This window comes from Achroia grisella, unplaced genomic scaffold (genome assembly GCF_030625045.1).
Source record: "Achroia grisella isolate CSIRO2021 unplaced genomic scaffold, CSIRO_AGI_Agris_v1 utg204, whole genome shotgun sequence".
NCBI classification, from domain to species: domain Eukaryota; kingdom Metazoa; phylum Arthropoda; class Insecta; order Lepidoptera; family Pyralidae; genus Achroia; species Achroia grisella.
Genome location: NW_026712703.1, coordinates 920,698 through 939,326, shown reverse-complemented (window position 1 = coordinate 939,326; position 18,629 = coordinate 920,698). Strand labels below are relative to the sequence as shown.

The 18,629-nt window shown below is 31.5% G+C and overlaps 1 protein-coding gene across 15 annotated transcripts in view; it reads left to right on the top strand.

Annotated features, from left to right (window-relative positions):
* LOC131841918 (dachshund homolog 1) overlaps window positions 1–18,629 on the top strand; it is a 169,676-nt gene that overhangs the window by 21,867 nt on the left and 129,180 nt on the right. For 8 of the 15 annotated variants that reach the window (XM_059190300.1, XM_059190310.1, XM_059190306.1 and 5 more), the window contains exon 2: window positions 8,984–9,010. The exons of the other annotated variants lie outside the window; for them this stretch is intronic. In XM_059190300.1, coding sequence (XP_059046283.1) covers window positions 8,984–9,010 — 27 coding nt within the window. The remainder of the gene's footprint in view (window positions 1–8,983; window positions 9,011–18,629) is intronic. 15 annotated transcript variants of the gene reach the window in all.

Below are 18,629 nucleotides of genomic sequence, written 5' to 3'. Positions count from 1 at the left end.
CAATGTAACAACAGTAGGAAATGCAATTAGCTAGTGTGCACCCGCGATGCCTTCCAGTCACTCAAGCGTGTAACGCCTTATCTCTGTTGCATGTTTTTTCAATATGCAACCCGAGACAATCGCCTGCTTTATCTGGCAATCAGAATTCTCAGGTATTTTTTTCATTCGTTAACAGTTTTAATTATTGTGCCGTTTCGTAACTAGCCAACGCTCTTCGTGTCAATTCAGGTGCAAATAATGTTTCTTACACACGATGTTGCTGTTCGATGAACTGTCACAGTTACATTTATGTAATTGCAGTATAATTTTTAGTTTTATATAATTTAATTTGATTTTTATATAGATATGCATGTGAACAGTAATAGACACTCCTTACCAGTGTTGAATGTCCTTAAATGATATTCTTGAAAATAGTTTTGTATTTCCAGTTTTGTTGTTACTCACTCTGTTACATACTGGTTACTCAGAATTTATACAACCCATTGTAATTATGTTAATTCTTAACAAAGTAATCTTTGTTTTCATGTTACAGTTTTTTTAATCACATCTGTTAGTGGTGAGTAAGAAATAAAGTAAAACATGCAAATATACAATTACACTAAATATTCAAGTGCTTGAATATTACATACACATCCGACAAATACCTATTAATTTGTAACAATGTTAGAATGTTTGTTTAAGTATTTACAAATTATGTATGTCTAAAATTATTATTACGTTGTCTAATTTTTAATAAATCAGCTTAAATGGTTGATGTAAATCAACCGTGTGTATTGAGAATCGTCAGTTTTTTGCTGTCAGTTGTTGTGTCTAACGTAATTACAGATTGAACGATTTTACATCTTGCAGTCTCTAATTAATACCTACTTTCTAATTATTGACAATTTCTATATTTCCTTTGTTTAAAACGTAATATGAGTTTAATTTATTACATTTGATATCTTACGTTTAGTTAGAGTTAGAATTGGAATTTAATTAATGTATTCCAGATTTTACGGCTTGATTATAAATTTTTATTTAGTATAAATTATTTCTTTGGAAATACTTATTCTTACACTATATATTCATGAATATATTATACATTTTGTATCTTAAATGTGAAATCAAAAGCAAAATTAGCTGCCTGTCTGGTAACACGAAACCAAAGCTTTTAGTGAAAACACAAGGTATGATTTCCTGAATAATACGAAGTAAGGTGTGCTTCTCCCCTCGCTCTGTTTTGATGTCTTAATGATATTATTATCGTCGGATGATGTATGCATTCCGGAAGTAGTGCTGAATATACCATCCAATTGGTATGCATTTGATATATATTAGTTGCATTCCTTATAGACTATTTAATTTGTTTTTGTTGGATTAAATTGCATTATTTATAGATGCTTATGATTAAATATAAAATGTATATAATTTATACATTTGTTATAAAGAAAGTAAAAATAAAAAAGAGAATGTATTCCACCTTAAATCTGAAAGTAATTTAAATTGCGATGCATCTATTTTAGTAAAATATTTCAATGAAATGTTTTTTACCTGGCTACCCAGGCAGCAGATTAAGTTTTTTGTGTATGTTATGTGTATTATAAGCAACTGGATGGAATTTAATAAAAAATGCCTACACATTATGAAAAAATTAGAATTCTATTTTATTTGTTATTAAAAATAAGCAAATATAATTTCTTTAACATGTTTACTTACATTTAATTTCCTTTCATATATAATCGGTTTTTTATACATGTATTAATGATTCATTAAAAAAATATCTTGATTGTCGAAATGAAGTTTCATACCAGTTTTTCGCAACTAACTAGCTGAACTGGACTGTAGGGAAATTAATAAAAATAAATTAGTATGCAATTACTAAACGAATTATTCATATACGAGTATAAATAAATAATTTTGATTTTTAATTTAAAACCATATATATTTAAAAAGACTCTTGATAAAAGGACAAAAGAAAGCAGCGTATTTGCTCTGCTATAAAGAAGAAATAGTTTTTTCTTGTGTGCAACATGGAAATAATTCCCAACATGCACATTGTACGTTACGTATAACTTCGATCCGTGCGATTAAGTGCCACGTAAACGTGTGACCAGTTAAACGTTGTGCAAACACATTCAAATATATAATTGTATCTGTATTTGCGTATTGACGTAATTATATCCTGCAGTAATACCGATCCAGCGACTGACGTGGCTCGCGTGATGCCGACCCAGTGTGTATAAAAATTGTTGCCAGTTGTTATAACAACGTAATTCTCTTTTATGGTGGCCGTTTAGACACTATCAGTCAATGTGTGACGGTTTGAAAATTTACCTTGTCTTGTTTATATCAATTTGATACATTGTTAGCTGATAGTTACTCTAATAAGCAGGAGACCGTGCTGGACGTATAAACCAACAGTCAATAACTCAACTAGTAGTTATATTCGTATGTCATTGTTGCATTGGTAATTGTTTTATTAGCAATATTTGTATTATGAAGTTCGTAGTCATATTTTTTTATAGGCACGTGCTGATTGTTTTCGAATGGTAAATAATGGTTTCGTGTTACAATGTTTGTTCTTACGTCTATTTAGTCTAGATAGATACTTACCAAAAAGTCGATTATAGGTACATTCTTCTACATGCATTCGTCTGTCTAATTTATAAAATTGCTATGACGACTTTTTGTTCTCATTGCTACATCTCATAAAGTAATTTTCTATTTCACCGCATAATAATAACTATTACGTAATAATTTTAACATGCTCATAATATTATAACAACATTGTGATCAAGGATTTGTTTATGTTTACATCTTAGTTCGTCCTATGTTCGTCTAACATTTTCTATACAAATAATATTATGTTGTAAGTAATATTTTCATATCCTATCAATTGTGAGTCAAGCCATAACCAGTTGGTTACCAATCCTTTCTGATGTAACTGGTTCGAAGTTCTAGACAAGCATCTTCCTTAAACAGTTCGGACGTTACTGTGCTGAGACTTAGTCTGACCAAGTTATAGGGTCACACGCTGAAATATTTGCTATACGAATTTGCACTTTAATACGTTGTGACAAAGCCATATTACGTACAGTTTTGATTTTGCCAGTGTAAATTAACAATATGGTGTGTATAATAAATCGTGACCACGCACTCGGTGCCTCAAGCTAATCGCTCCCGTTGCCTTTTATTCTGACTTGGCTGTCTTATGGTTTACATGCGCCTATAAGTCGTTTTTTGCACATACGAAACTTGAAGAGATGTCTTCAAAATCTATGTTTTATATTATTTAGAATTGCTATAATTAGAGTATGTAATTTTATATTCAAATATATGATTTTAAGTCACTATAAGGCTAAAGATAGTATCGACGCTATATCACTATGTATTGTTGTATTTGATGGATAAACTCAAGCTCTATTAAAAAATCTTTCATATTAATTTGACAGGTTGATTTTGAAAATACTTTTATCTATAGATATATTAACAGTATGTAACAAATAATAATTTGTGTTTACTCCAATAACTAAAAATAAAAGTCACATCTCCTATTTGTCAAGGTTATGGGAAAGAAGAATATCTGCTGGAATGTGCTCGTAGTATATCAAAATGAGGTTGTATCTTAAGCTCTGTTAAAATAGGTAGGTATATTTTACGGAATACTACTGTTAGTGTTCTTTGTACTGATAGTATTAGCTGACTACAGAGTCAGCTTCGGATTCAGCTGTTATTGTACTTACTGTATATTAAGTAACATTGCATTAATTTGATTCTCTAGTTTAGGTACTGTTGGCTTTTTATCCCTACTTTAGTGTATAAAATTACATTCATATGAAAAATTAAAAAAAATCTACCCTAAATAGGAATATTATTGTGTCGTGTCATAATAATATGTATTTTCACTCACTGCGAGGCGAATGTCACCAGTCCCTGGCAGATGTCCCGACATGAAGGTCAGGGGACGCAAACTTGTTTCCATTGACTTCAAAATAAAAATCTTATTAGTTATTAAAAAAAATTGTATGTATTCTTTGTTTGTAAGATACAAACAAACATTGCAATTTGTGTCAGCCTTTTTTTAAATATTTTCATTGCCACAGAAACTATTTACTATCTACCTCTGAAATGAATCAAAAACTCTTTATTCTCATACCTTATAATATTTGATTCGAACTCCCAGTCACTAACCTAGACCATGACTTTCCATATTTGGGGTAGGTAGCTAGGTATTTATTCAATGTATTCAGCCTCCAGATTTTTTAGTTATTTTAATAGATGCATCGCTTATTCTGAGGTCTGTAAATAAAAGAAAACTCACATTAATATAGCTGAGATTTAGGTAACCATTCGATTAATCATTTACGTAAAAAATACCCTTTTAATTAGCGGTGGGCGAACATTTTAATCTCAGCTCCCGGGATTACAAGCAGTGAGCAAGGACTTAAACAATTCAGAAGTAATAATTCTTCGGAGTGTTATAAATAAGGAAAATAAAGGATGTTTTCGTACGGAAACAAGAGAAAGGGGATTTTTTTAGTAAACCAGTAACGTACAGAAAGCTATAATATTTGTATTAGGTTCTTTATGTAAAAAAGAAAAATCATGCAATTTTCTGAAATCGTTGTTCAGATACTGCTAATCAATTAATCAATGTCACACAGGTATTCTAATAAAATTTAAAAATAAGGAATCATTTATTTCACATTTCATTGGTCAGTCGGAGGGTCAACAAATCTGCTATTAGACATGTAATAATAGCGGACGTGGGTAATACGTGGAAGCATGGTTATATATATATACATATCTAAATATATATCCCTAAAGTGCAAGGTTATTTTAAAAAATCCAAGATAACTTGCGCTGACATTATTCAATTACATAGCAATTTACGATATCTGCACTATATTATAATTTCACACATCACAGGAACCGATTTTGTATTATCATAATTTAAATAGCATAATTGTGTACTTAACTTTAATCGATTTTTTTATTTTTAATTTGATCTATTGTCTAATTATTATGAGATCTATCTTATATATTATATTGCTTTAGAATTGCTTTTTGTGTGAGCTTATCCTAATTGAAACTTGATACTTCGGTAAGAAGTAATGTACTAATTGGCTTGTTTTCTTGGTCGAATCGCAGGTGAAGGGAAATTAATGCTCCCAGGAGGATGAATATACAATTATTTTTCCCGAATAATGCTTGTAACGTTTGTGTTATAAGTTTGTTTTGAGGGCAGGTGCATGGAAGGGTTACAGTTGCGCTGCTCCTCGGTCGACTACGGACTTTATACATTGTTTTAATTTAAGATTGATAACAAAAATTGTGTTACTTAAGAAACTTTGACCAGAATACTTAACCTCCTAAATCTTTACCAGTAGACTATACTCTGCATTACTTTATAATGGAGGTGGTAAAACACTTGTTAAAATGATATATATAAGTATAAATATTTAAGGGTTCACATTAAGTGTGGAATGCGTTTAATTTCATTTTCAATCCATAACCTTTTCCATAAACTTCAATATATATTTTCTGCGATTGCGTATTATTATTATTTAGAAATGACTAATGAAGATGCTTCAGTGATTAGCATCCAAGTCGTAGAGACAGCGGCTCGTTTACATTATCAAATTAATTTACAAGTGGGGCGGATGTTTTCAAATAATTAATTATTTCTACGTTTTAATTGAGAGCTATGAAATTTCTAGGCCCTTGAGTAGATCACTGTCGAGTGGAGAGTTACCGAGTATTTGCTTTGTTTACTTTCTCTTTGGCTGTAATAATAGGCTTTGCAATCTGTGTTTCTTTTCCGTTATCACTGCGATAAAGTAAAATGTAAATTTACTCGTATGGGATAGTTTACAATAATAATGAGATATGATATCACACTTCAAGTACCTACATATAGTAGTAGTACATACATTCGTTGAAACAAGTATATTTATGAAGGTAAAATATGACAAAAGTATATTTTAGATACGATCACTCCAGTCATTAAAGTAACTTGGTATCTTTAATGCCAATAATTGTAATAATATCAGATTTAAAAGTTATTTGTCATAGTCAAAATGCTAACGGTACATATTTTCCTTTCCCAGATTTTTTTATCGTCCTCATGTTGATTTCCTATTTAATTTCCTCTTGTATTTTCAATAATTCTTTGTTTCAATATATTTTAGGATCTACAAGCTATTGTTGTTGATAAAATGTACTTTCAAACTCATATGAGGGAAACTTGAAAACGCTATTCATTTCAATAGTTTAATGAAAATTAAGTTATCCTTAAATTATAGTATCGAAATACAGTAATAACTCTTAATAAAAAAGAACAATGTATTATAAAGTAAATTAAAAAAAAATAATGTATTATCAGCGTACGTATATTGTGTCTTCTGATGGCACAAATAGGCTGGTAGACCCCCACATCCCGCCATGTCACAACCAATTGAATGTTTAGCCTAGAACGTATCAATCTAATTCCAGAACCTGTCAAATGTAATTTATAGAGTCCTCGTAGCCGTGATTACCGTGAATATTATATCATTCAATCATACGCATAGATGTATAACAATTTTTTATGTACTTTCTTTTATTATAAAAAATAATAAATTCTAATAGATACACAGATACTTATAGATTGAGTGTATTAAGTACGAAGTACTTACATGTTCTGTATTACGTGGTATCTACTTGTGTACCAACAGTATGTTCAATTTACTAAACTTGCAAATACATTAGAAACAGTCACTTTTGTAAATATGAACTTTATTCTTGGATGCTATAGCTGAAGAAATGATTCGAAATATTTGTAGTCAATTTATTTACCTGTGATTCGTTTCGGTTTGGGCGGATACTTGGTCCGATGATAAATTATATGCAGTCATTCATTTTCTCAAGAGAGAGCAACCAAATAATATTGAAACGTAACTCTGTGTATTAAAGAATTAAATCGCAGTTTGATAAACTTCTTAGATGTTTACAAATGTAGTACAACTGGAAATTGTAATTTGAACTTTATAGTAATCAGCCATAAGTGCATTTTGCTGTAAAGTTAATTTACTGTCCGGTTGTGGGATTCCGAATGACACAACCGATTGACAAATGATTACCAGTCACAGTTCAACAGTTCATTTGTATGTAAATATTATATTTTTTACTCGAAATTAATTTGCCTTTTTTCTTGTATCTATTAAAATTATCATTATTTTAGATCTAAATAAAAGTGTATTCTATTTATGAGTATAAAAAAAGTAACCAGCTGAGAAGGGAAACATGTTCAAACATTGTCGAATGCATAAGTTTAACAATAACAATATTAGATAGAAAGGAAAATAAACGCTAAATTGCACTCATTTACTGGGTCGCAACGATCAATCATGGCGTCTAAGTCATCAGCCGGTTCAAATGTCAAACGAACCTAGGGTGGCAATAAAAAAGAAAAAACCGAGTTGCCATTATTAAAAAAGTGACTGTGACTTTATTTCCATTGTCGATTGCCGATTCGGGATTATTAACTGACTTGCATATTTTTTGTGTTCTAATATTGATAGATTGGTTTTTCGAGTAGCTGACTTTTGATTTCGTTGCGTGGTTGCGCCGGTAGACAGGGTAAGTGGTGGCGGTTATAATATCTGCTAGAAACGTATTTGTATCAAAATAGCACAAAACGATAGTCATCTGATAGTCGTTCACACGCGAAGTGAAATGTATTGTCTGAACCGCTACAGCCAACTACTTCATTTATTGCATACCTTTTAATGCCACTTACGTTCAACTTTAATAAATCGTTTCTGGCTTTTTGACATTTCCATCATAATTAGGTACGAAAGAATTATTTATGGAAACGGTTTTTTGGAGTAGGTGCTTTTTATTTACTGTACATACTTATGGTTTATAAGGATTATTATTTCTACCCTTGTTATTACGAAATGATGTTAAGGGAATTGGATTCAATTTGACGGAATTGATTTCCGTTAATTTTACGATTCCGTTTGCGTGATCTCGTCCAGCAATAATCTAATAAATTCGTCCATTGGGAAGGGGACCGTATTGTAATAACTCAATATTAATCAGTTTTATTGGCCAACTCGACTTCATTTTTAAACATGCATGGTAATAATAAATGACTATATTTTGTCTATAATAATGATTACTATCGATAATTCACACAGCGCCAAGTCCCAAGACAAGCACAGCTTGTATTATGGTTACTAGACAACTGATATAAATCCTTAAATACTTTTTTTGTAAATACATACATAATTTACATAGAAAACAACCAGACTAATATAAACAGGCATATCTACTCATGATAAAAATGTTTTCACCCTACGAGGAATGGAATCTGCGAACATTACAAGAAAAGCGATTTGCTGAACTGATAGACCACTGAGGTCGTCAACTGAAATCTTTGTACATAGTTTGTCGTAAAAATTGTAGTCTCAAACGGATATTCAGTCGGTAATATTTATACTTCTTCAGAAGTACCTATTGGTAAACCGTTGGACGATGCAGTGTTCACACATGTATAATAGTGTGTGATACTACTGTATGTAGTGTACACATGCAAACACGAGAGAGATCGCGTGCGCGCATACAATATCATTGGAGCCAAGCCGTTCCACGTTACCCCGTATTTTAACAACTGTCCTAATACATCTTGCAATGTTGTTTTTACTGCATTTGCCACGTTATTGTTTGTTCTTTTTGCTGTTTACTTTTAATTTTTATTTCACCTTTTTATTTTGTGTTTACTCTCTAAACATACAACATATTTTTAATATCATTGATCGATTACTTATAAGGTTTTTACTTGTTTAGATTGAGATGATATTCTATGGATACAATTTTTAGCTGATGCGGTGGCAATTTTATACTCTTAGTATGTTTATACTGAATTTGCATGTAAATTTATCTGTGTGAATATAAGTAGACAAAATTTTGAAAATTTAAAATATTCAACGAATTGGATCGATTTTTTTCTTCATTTCAGGTGCCTGTCAATGAAAGCGCCAGACAGGTATGTCGCTATGTCGATCACAAGTCACGCCGCGCGTTCGGTTTCGTTCGGCCGGGTTCGGTTACGTTCGGAAACGTTCGGGCGGGCTCGGCCACTCAGCCGGTTGCTCGCAGGCTAAGGGGGTAGCCTGGAAGACCACACAACACACCCGCTACGCAGGATATATAAGCATAGTATTGTTTTTCCAACAAAATCGCTTATTGGTGTGTTTTGTTCTATTATTTTATACTATTTTATTTCGTTTTGCCAAAATTTCATCTTTGATTCCTAAGGTAGGTTCATGTCATCTACCATCGAATTTTCGATTTAGGTTATCACTCGATCATTTTCTTTAATTGCTTGATTCAAACGTGATTCAATCTTTACAAGTCGATTGCATTTGTTAAGTGGTGTGATTATTTTACTGTATTACTGTGGGTGAATTGTTAGTTGTCGTTGTTTTGGTTCCAGGTTACACCCTAGCTACTTAATTAAATCCCAACCAAATCACAGATAAATTTACAAATCAATTCTCGTATAGTAGACATGTTGAATGATTTAGATATTTATGTTTAGTTTTATAAGCATGGTTGTTTAATTTTTTTTTATTCATACTCGTCACGCCGGATTCAGGTAAGTTCATTTGAACTTGATGTTCAATTAAATATTATCACGATATTCACATAGCCTGTATGACAACTGGATAATATTATAAGTATAAGTTACCACATCTGTCTCAACTGTAATCATGCATGACCGATAACTAGACCCAAAAGCGATCCAATGACAACGCGTGATCATCATCAAATCGTAAAGGATTTAACGCTTCTGTTAGCACGCTTCTTTTGTTGGCGTCATAAAGCCGGCCATTAAAATGTTTGATAAAACGTTGGTCGCACAAAAAGAGAGTGTGTAGCTACCGTGGGCTCCCTACTGAGCGAGCTCATTGAGGAACGGTGCCATGCTGAGGTGCTCTTAAATGTACTACAAAGGCTGAATGTTACACTCTCCCGTTTTGGTCGAACCGTTGATACCTCGAGTGTCCTTGTTAATTTTGCATTCGATTCTATGTTCTTTGCATATGTTGTGAAATATATTGTATTTTATTACTATTGAAGTAATAGTTATAAAAAGTGTTATGATAGAAATATGTTTTTGTGCGGATATTGGTTAAATTTAATTATAAAATTTATTACAATTTATTTTATAAAATATAATTAAAACATATGCATAGTTTTTTTTAATCTGAAGTCTCCATTTTTTTGAGTCAATTTGATAAGAATTTTTGTAAAATCATTTTGAATTACAATGTTCCAACTTCTGTTTAACAATTGGATAGACTTGAATATATAATTATGTCTAGTTCACTGGTTATCATAACTTTAAAAATTGCTAATTAATCCCGGGCCTTTACTTAACTACTGTGGTCATCAAGGCGTTGAAATAATATGGATTGAAGTTGAGATTTAATTTGTTTAAATGTTCCAGTAGTTAAACATACTTTTTTATTCTTTATGAGATTAAGTCATTAAAAAATTTGCTGTAATCACATATTTGCTGTAAACCATTATATCTATGACTAACCTACAATTTAGTATACTTTATCTCATTTTAAAATTGTTTAAATATCTTTGTATTAAAATAAAAACGTTTTTTAATATAGTTATTTAGTGTGTAATTTTGCCTTTATTCATTGGATCAGTGTTCATGACAACCCGCGTAAACTATAGAGTAAGTCAGGTTTCAACGGAAAATTCTTTGACTATCTTTTGATCAAATAATACGAGTGTGAGTCCTGTTTTTTTTATAAAAATGTACACACATTTGAATACAATAAAGAGTAGGATCCAAAAAATGTATATATAAATAAATTAATATGGTTGCTTAAATACATTTATTGATCAAATAATGTAAAATCAGATTTATTGATACCTAAAATATTGACATGCCAATATTTTTTGCCCTCTACTCCACCCCTCCTATTTTTTTACTCTATGTCATAGACTATGTTTTAGATTATTACTAACACATCTAGAATCGTCTTTCTAGTATATAAACTAATAATATGCAAGTCGATAAACAAAAACAATTCAATATCTATTTGTTTTCATTATGTTATGCAAATGACATATTTATCACAAATTCCAAATTCCGTCTGCTAAACGCAGTAATACCTTACTAAATAAACAATAGAGCTCCGAAACATAAAATACTTTGAGCGAAACGCACGGCAATCACAACAAAGGATCCGTTTACATTCTAACGCCTTTTAAACTAACAAAGGCGGAATTCAAATAAACACTAAATCGTTAACCCTTTGACCGTCGCGTCGGTGGGCAATTTTCACTTCGGAAAACGCAATAGAAATGATTTTGTAAAAGGGTCCCCAGTCTGACACCCCGACACCCGTGGTTTCTATGCTGTACTTATTCGTAAACTAATCTAGCTACATATATGATCTAAACAGATTTATTTGATTGTTTTATGCAGTTAGAATAGTATCATTTATCCCTCCTATACTTACATGAAGAACATCATTGACTGGATGGATAATCTGCAAAAAACAGACTTATTAATTTATTAGAAAAAATATGTTCATATACGTTTACCATAACATCAACAGTTAATAGGCATGACGGTAAGTTTACTTTCTTTCTGTAGAAGACGGTCGCGGAAAATGTTAACTTTTATCTACAGAAGTTTCAGAATTGAATTGATTTCTTCTTTAAGACAAACAGGTAAAGCAATGGTAACATTTCTTGTATATTTCCTACTTATTTATTTAATTATTTAGTACTACTTTCAATAATTAACCATTATATTGCTTCTGACCCAGGTAAACAATTTATATTCCAAGTTATTCGTTGTATATAGATTATCTTCATCAGTGGGCAATTGGCAACAACAACTGCAATATTTAATAATGTCAATATCAATAATTAAAACATCGATAAAAATATAATTTACAGACCTTCTTAAAATCCAATTTGTTATTTGTATACATATACCACGGAAAATGGCTATAACGACCTATTAATAAAGAACATATCTATCGAATGGTATTTTCGAACGTTTCATAATACTCATCTGTACCTTGCCTGAAATCACAGGAGGTGTTCATTTGTACACTTTGATTTGAGCTTCAGGGGAGATTTCCCTTTGTGACCGAAGCGAGTTGTTATATACTGAGTAGCAATCTTCTACTTATTTAAAAGTTATGGTCTTTTGATTCTTTTCTCTGAATCACATTGTCAGGTATTTGTTTTATATTAGGTATCTTATTTACGGCGACATAGTCACTAAAACGTTAGTCATTTACAAAATTTAGCTATAGAAAAAAAAATTGACTATTTGATGAATACAATGGAGACTACAAAAATGTATTTAAATATGGTTATTTTACTATAAGAGGTGTTAAAATGTTCGCTTTCACTCATATCCTACTACAATAAGATACAAGAACATCCTCAACAACTTTTGTTTTTTTTTATAAAACTGTGGTCACAATTATTAGGATGTCAATGGGCTTTGATCTCACCGCTGCGCAGCCGCCAGAGTCGCCCCCGCGGCAGTCCTCACGCTGACTTAAACAATAGGTATTCTTTTAATACGTATGATCGCTTAATGTTCAAATCATCCTACCAACTTATGCGCAGTAACACTATAGCATGTATTACAACAGACATAAAGTCTATTTTTTTTAAAAGCAACTATTATCAACCATAGTAAATTTAGAATGACTATTCATGTAATCATACAATGAGAAGGTTTTATCTATTACTTGCGCAATAAGAGTTAGATTTGCATGTATTTTTTATTGTCCTTGTAAATTCAATTTGAATAGAATAATCTGACACAGTCGTAGGATTGAAATGTGATTGGTTCGTCCGGCAGTCGGCAGGTTTATTGTGTTCTCGCTATTGGAAATAATTGAAGGCTATTTTTGTAATTAATTTATGTTTCCAGATTACGATAGGATAATAAAATATAAGCGTGCTATTTCAATTAAAAACTATTTTCTTTGTTATGATAATCTATGAATATTTTTCTTCGCCATAATACTGCTTCCGTTGTTTTTAGTCATATTAAAATGACTTATAATTTGCTGAAATAAGTCGATAATTCAAGGAAACAGCTGAAATCATCGTATTATATAGATAATATAAGGTTTATCTATGTGAGTCACGCCGCGGAGGTGTGTCATCAAATAATACTGTGGTAACGAGTGCATGCGTGAATATTCTTGTGTTTAATGAGCCCTATTGCCAATTCCATCATGAATGGCCGGTGCGTTGCTCTAGCTACTAACCGCACTCACCCATATGCGCGTAGAGGCGTGATGAGAAACGGAACGTGAACTTTCCCTCTCATCACAATGCCCTAACCGCTGCTTGTGGAATCTGCGGAGCAGTATATCACGCGGTCTGCATCGCAGTATAGCATCCTAAAAAAAGATTCCATTAATTCAATAAACACACATGAACTGTCCTTATAAAATTAATCGTCAGTTAAGAATTGTATAAGACGTCATTGAAATATTCTTGATAGTTTAGTCTATGAAATAATGATGTTAATATAGGTCGTCACAATATTGTATAATAATATACCAAAAGCATATGCTAGTGTCTGTGTAAGAATATGTTAATGAGATCTTAAATAGCTTTTCTACAAAAGAGAGAATATTTCAAACTAAGACAAATGAATCTATAAAATTAATTGGACAAGTAATCGAAAACTCAGAAAGAATTTCTTCATCTCTGTTGTGGGGGAGCGGAAACAAATGAGGGGCGGACATTGAATAATTCGATTTCCTTATTTGCACCAATCAATATCTTATAAAGAAACGCGATATGCAGCACTGATATTTGAATATGGTAGGTTTATGTAATATTTGTTGATATCATTTCTTGCCATATTTTTTAACCAAAATTAATCACAAGTATTAATGGAAACACATACTACGTCGTATGCGGTACACATTTTTTTTATTAAAAAAATAAATTCTGTTACCATAGTACAATAACTTATTCCCGAGTGATCCCCTCAAAATATTTAAGGGTAACATGGCTTGAAGCAGTGCAGCGAACGCAGACGCGGCGCCACGCGGTTGCAGACGGTATATTAGTTGATATAATTGCATTTACTACGAAGCTCGCTGATGTTTCCTACAGCATATCTATAGACAATCGAGTTACCAACAGAGATCACCCTCTGGAATTAGACACCAGTACTTTGATGAAAATATTTCGCTTGTTAATAGACTTCTTGGCAACTTTTATTATAACGTAACAACAATGGCGCTACACAGTCGAAGTATTTTTGAGTCTTACACTCAAATCCAATAAACATCAGCTAGTATCAGATTAATTAGGAAAGATACTCCGCTAAAAATAAGCTCATATTAAATTTTGCCCTTAATACTGTTGGGTACTTATTTAATTCCGGATATAAAATTTCTGTGATTGAGCCCCAGCGGGTGGAGCTAAGGGGCGTGAATTCCAACAAAATTAGCACCAGGGGTCGAAATAAAAAAGCGAAGGAAAATTTAATGAACAGGAAAATGCTCCTTTTTGCAGCTATTCCATCTATTTATCTACATCGGGATGCCCATTACCTTGCTAAGAGAAAAGTTTACATTTTTAATTTAATGATTCCACTTTGTGGAAGTTGGGCGGGTTTCGGCGAGATCTTAATTTGGGGATTTCTGAGGCGTCTCGTTTTGTAAATATTATTCCTTTAATAAGACCTCACGTTGAGGGGGTGCCTACTGAACTCCGTGATTACGACTCTCTTTGCGAGCTTCATTTTAGACCTCGTCATTTTGATTGGCGCTAATGAAATTTTTCCTACTCTGCGTGCCATTTTCTTGTTCTTGACAGAATAATTTTCAGGGGGTATGAATAATTTAGTGATGTCACCAACACACTGTAAATGTTTATGGTAAACTCACGACATCTGAGACAATTTTTCGTCGTGTTCATTTATATTTCACTTTTGCTAATGCAATTCCTTATCTCATTCTGTGAGCCGAAGTGCGTGTCCCATCTGCAGCTAAATTTCTAAATCGTCAAGTCCCAGCTGCGTTTATGTAGACGATGACATTTCGCTTTTAGCGGTTGTTTTAAAATTGAATATTTGATGTCGCATTCCCTTATGACGACTCCGCTATGGGCTGCGGGCTGAGAATGGAGAGAGCAAATTACTTATGCCTGGGATGATGATTTTTTGAACGTTTCTGTTATGGACTACCACCATTACCCTACTCTATTTTCTTAATCTACTTCACTTGAGAATATTAATTTATACTTCAACAGTTTACGTAACAGTTTTTCATATTATATGGTTTCAATTACATCGCACTCATATTATAATATTAATTATAGACATGTCATAAACACAATATTATAATGGTGTAACATTATGTCAATATTACATACATACATGTTTTATGTTTATTAGATGAGTGAAAATTTAAAGTAATTAATTATTTATAGAGATTTGACATATATGTACTTATATCTGAGTTGACGTTTAACAGTTTCATTTAGTAGCTACTAAACTTGGGTGTATTTATGTAACATATTAAAATGTAAGCATCTCTAATCCGTAACAATATTGAATTATTTCTATCGTACCTACTCACTAATATGACTGCATTTGTCCGTTATCATAGTGGAGCACTCAAACGTTCCCATTATAAACACAAATGGTTACAGCTTAGTTCCTTTCTAATTACACAGATAAGCAACTTCAATAACGGATCGTTTATCACATTCATATGTTTGGAATCTAATTGGAATTTCGCATGTAGATATGCTGACTCTTTATTAGTCGATATTATGTTGACTTTTTGATATTGATGGTCGTATTTCGTATCGATTTGAGTTATCATAACGTATTTAACAATACTTTCATTGTTTTGCTATATAATGACATTAATTGTAATACTTATTTCAGATGGAATATTTTATTCTATAAGAAATAAAAATAATAAAGATAAGTATGGCTATTCGTGAACTACAAATTTTTCAAATTATTTTTCCTATAGTATTCGTATAATTATAACAATATTCTCAAATAAATAATAGTTGGCCAGGATGTACGCTGAAAAAACCAAGATTGGGTTTTATTAGAATCAGAAAAAATCAATCTAAATAGACGATAACTAATGTCCGCCATTAACTACGTTTTTGGTCAGTTATTGTTCACTTTCTCGATTTATAAATTGTACTTGTTGATTAAAATTATGTAAACAACTATCAATTCTGCGATGGGCTTTCCACCAAAATTAATTCTTTATCTATAACACGTGAACTGTCCAATTTGTCAAAACTATGACCGCATTAATACATCAGAAAGTCAAATTTGCATTTAAACGTCTACGATAGAGAGATAATTTAGGAAATTACAGTTATTTTAATAGAAATTATAGTCGACGTTTTATATATAGGGGTCGGTAGGGTCGGTTTTTTTACGAAAACATCTGTTGTGTGCATCGTATGAGTTTTTTGTTATTTTAAAAGGAGACATGATGGATCAGTTTCAACACGTATTCGTCGGTCCCTTTGTTGCTTGGTTTATGGCTTTGTAATGTGTTTCTTTGTTTGTACAATACGTGTTACGGTTGCTTCCGAATTTTGTCAAAAGCTAGCTGATCGAGACGGACCATCGAGATAAGTGACCGCGAAATTAACTACTAGTTAATAATTTTAAATTCAATTTGTTACATTTCTACCGGTTTAAAAAATGACTGGGGTCCCAAATGACTACCAAAATTTTTTGTGTCTTACCTATGTAGATAGAAAATTTGAGAATTTGAAATTACAAAGTACCTACATATTTATATATCGTATTTAATTATGATATTCAATAAAGTTGAATCTTTAGAAGAGATAGAATTGAAGACTGTTAAATAGTCTTATACGCCACAGGGGTTAGCTTTCCATAAACGAATCGTAGCTGTATTTATTATGATTAATTTATTTTATCCGGCCAAGTTTGATAGGAATTTTATGCTCTTGCCACAATATTAAAGTACTTATTACTGTATCATCGGCGGATTTATATGAAGCGAATGTCAATGTAATATACGTATAACATAAAATGTAGGTAACGTATTTTCCTGTACTCTCCTCCTCCACTGATTAGTAGAGTAAAACTTTTTTGACTGGTATCCGTTGGATATTACAAAATAATTAAAGATATTAACTATTATTATTAAATTAATATCAATTTATTATTTATTGATACTCCTCCAATGTCAGTAAGATTATTTATGTTATATATGTATGGTTTAAATACTGTTTATACACCTACCTATAAAGATTTAGTGAACAACTTTGTACTACGTAGGTAGGTAGATATTACCTACACGCAGGACGCAAAAATATATTAAAAATACAAAAGATATCGTTTTATTAGCTGTTCATAGAAGAGATCTTTTCAGTTTTTCAACTAAAAATTCAATTACAAGCAGATTAGGGGATAAAACCTTTTTGCATTAGTATCATTGAGGACGACGTTGCACAAAAGATAAAAAAGTAAAGGCATCGTCGTGTAAAACTTTTATTTAAGTGTGAGACTGTCTCGAGATTTCAAGAGTGTCCTTTAAAAGCCACCGTTGCGTGTTTTTAAAATAGGATTTAGTGCAGATTGTCGGTGTCGGCTCGAGATTACATAATCTTATCTTTTCAGAGGGAAAAAAGGTTTGTCGCCGAAAGTTGTTTCTAATGCTATCACACGGCCACGTGGTATTTCGTAGTTTAAAAGGATTTGAAGGGCAAAAATTGGAGTCGTCGAAAGATACAAAGATTGTGTTCCATATGTTTGCGTTTTTGTATGTACCTATGAGTCAATAAAATTTTTATTATAAATGCAATAATTATTTCAGAAAGCCAAAGTATCCTTATCGCAATTTAATTTATGTCTTATATCAAGATTGTGTCATATTTTAAAATACTATATTACTATTAGTAATATTATATACAAAATTAATCAATAGTACTTACGTATATGTAATTTGTTGATAATGATACTTTAGTATGCTCTATGTAATTAAAATATTTTTGCCAAAAAACTTAGGTTAGTTAGTTAGGTTGCTCTATATTATTTTATCGATGTTTTAAATGTTAATTTCCCTATGACCAGATCATTACCTTTTTCTATATTTTGGAAATATAATTTTCATATTCGGTTTTGTTCAGTTACAGTTAACTAGTGACGTGCAACAGTTGAAATCTTTACGTAAACGGAATATTGGAAGTATAAATATTATATCAGGCGACTAATAGAGTAAAACTAATTTAAAATTAAAAACTATTCTAAATATATAATTAAACCATTAAATACATAAATATCTAATGTAATTTTATTCAGTACCTATTGTCCGGCCTATAAATTGCTTGCTTTGTACATTCTGCGAATGCGTATATTATTACTTACTAAAATTATAATTATTAATATTATAAATAACTTATCAAGTGAGCACTAAATTTTAAATTTTATTAATAAACTCAGTCGGTAATTACCAAGCAGTACGAACAAAATCCATCAAATTAATTTAATTCAAAACGTATCCATTTCCTTTTTGCAAACAATATTAAGCATTTATAGCGGTTACACAGAGACGAAAGTGTATTGC